General features: G+C 36.6%; 1 protein-coding gene across 1 annotated transcript; it reads right to left on the bottom strand.

Annotated features, from left to right (window-relative positions):
- Positions 1-410: 410 nt before the first annotated feature.
- On the bottom strand, positions 411-1340 carry LOC107504191 (olfactory receptor 5AK2). The gene has a single exon (XM_016133236.2). The coding sequence runs from the start codon at positions 1338-1340 to the stop codon at positions 411-413; it is 930 nt and encodes a 309-aa protein (XP_015988722.2).
- Positions 1341-2123: the final 783 nt, after the last annotated feature.

Genomic DNA, 2123 nt, shown 5'->3' with positions numbered 1-2123 from the left:
GGCTACAATGAACATCTTTAAATATATGTCCTCACATGAACTGGAACTTTTATTTTCATAGATCAATTTGTGAGGCTGAAATTCTGGATTGAAGATTATTATTGTTTTCAAAAGACATGGCAAGATTTCTTCTAAAGTGAAGAACACTTCAATTTTCCACTAACATCATGTGAGAATGTCACCCTCCTTATCTTGCAACAATTAATAGGCGTTATCATTTTTTTCCCAATTTTTGCCAGTCATATTGGTATAAAGTGGTTATCTCATTGTTACCTTAATTTGTATCTCGTTGTTGGTAAAAAATGAGCAACTCTCTTTTTTTTTATGTTGTTAGACTTTCTGGTTTTGATTTCTTAAAAATTAGCAGTGTCAGTGTGGTTGCTTACAAGCATAGAGAATTGACGATCGAACTAGAAGCACTTCTTTCCAATCCCTTTTAGGGCTTCTATCACATCCTGGTTTCTCAGGCTATAGACAAAGGGGTTTAACATGGGGATCACGATACCATAAAACATTGAAGCTATTTTTTCCTGCTCTTGAGTCTTGTTGGTCCTATGGTGAAAATACATGTAAGAGAGAGTCCCATAGAAAATGGTGACCGCTGTCAGGTGGGAGGCACATGTGGAGAAGGCTTTTCTCCTCCCTGAAGCAGAAGATATCTTCAGGATGGCAGCCAGGATATATGTGTAGGAAAAGATGACAACCAACACAGTGAATGTCAAGTTAAACCCCACAAAGATCGTTAGGATTATGATGTTTAAATCAATGTTGGAACATGAGAGGGCAAGAATTGGGGGTACGTCACAGAAAAAGTGGTTAATTTTATTGGAGTTGCAGAAGTTCAGTGAGAAAGTCAGACTTGTTTGTGTAGAAGCATTTAGAAAACCCATGATGTATGAACCAACTAAGAGTTGAATGCAAACTCTCCGGGACATCAGTGTTGGATAGTGGAGTGGTTTACAGATAGCCACATATCGGTCCACTGCCATCATAGCAAGGATATAGCAGTCAGCTGTTGCAAAAGCAGCATAAACTAGTAATTGCACCATACATCCTATGAATGAGATGGATTTTTCTGTCCCTACAAAGTTTTGCAGCATCTTGGGTGTGATAGCAGAGGTAAAGCAGAAATCAACAAATGCCAAGTGTTGGAGGAAAAAGTACATAGGGGTGTGAAGGCAGGAATCAATCTTGATAAGCAGGATCATCCCAATATTGCCCACTAGCGTGGCCACATAGATAACTAGAAATACTATGAAGAGGATATGCCAAGACTTGTGTTGACCACCAAATCCCAGGAGAATGAATTCAGTCACTTGAGTGCCATTGTTTTGTTTCATGGCTAGCAAAGACTAAACATCAGCTGAAAAGGTACAAAGAAAGAAGAGCAGAGAAAGCTAAGATTGTTGTGATCTTTTAATTAATTCTATAAGTGGAAGTGGTATAATATTTGATTTTATGGGATCAGAGAATATTTTCTATGACATGATCGACTTATATTTTAATGGCTGAATCTTGACACCTGAGTTAGATAATTTCATCTACAGTTGAGAGACATTGACATGGACCAGTAGCTTTACTCTCAAGGAGCATTTTATAAATATACCAATTAGGGAATAAAAATATACTTTTATATTATTATGCTTTCTTTTATGCTCTCAATATTTTAATTAGAAACCCCAATGAGGTTAAATACTAATCATTACATCTAAAATCTTGATATACTTGTAGAGCTCTATACGATCTTATTCCAAATTATCTCTGTATTCTCATTTGATCCTTTACCCCTTCTTAGTAATTCCTCTCTACAATCAAGCATTCATGGACGTGTGAAGTTCTTTATGGAAGTGTTTATCCAAGTATTTGTGGTTAAGGATCATTTTCTTTGTAAAATTTCTTATCTGTTGTGGGCCAGTATTTTGTAAAAAGCAATAAAAATGTCTCAGCATTGTCCAAATTCTGTAATAATTTTAAATGCTCAACTCAACTGCATTTTCTATAGTTATCTCATAGAGTAGAAACAGGGCCCAAGAACTGGCCCATGGACCACACATTGAGTAGCATGTTCTAGGTACTTTCCTAGTGAGAGAGAGCAGATTACCTAATCTTGTCTCCACTGCAAA

This window comes from Rousettus aegyptiacus, unplaced genomic scaffold, assembly GCF_014176215.1.
Source record: "Rousettus aegyptiacus isolate mRouAeg1 unplaced genomic scaffold, mRouAeg1.p scaffold_m13_p_5, whole genome shotgun sequence".
NCBI lineage: Eukaryota > Metazoa > Chordata > Mammalia > Chiroptera > Pteropodidae > Rousettus > Rousettus aegyptiacus.
The sequence above is the reverse complement of the archived record's forward strand: the minus strand, read 5'-3'. Positions and strand labels throughout refer to the sequence as shown.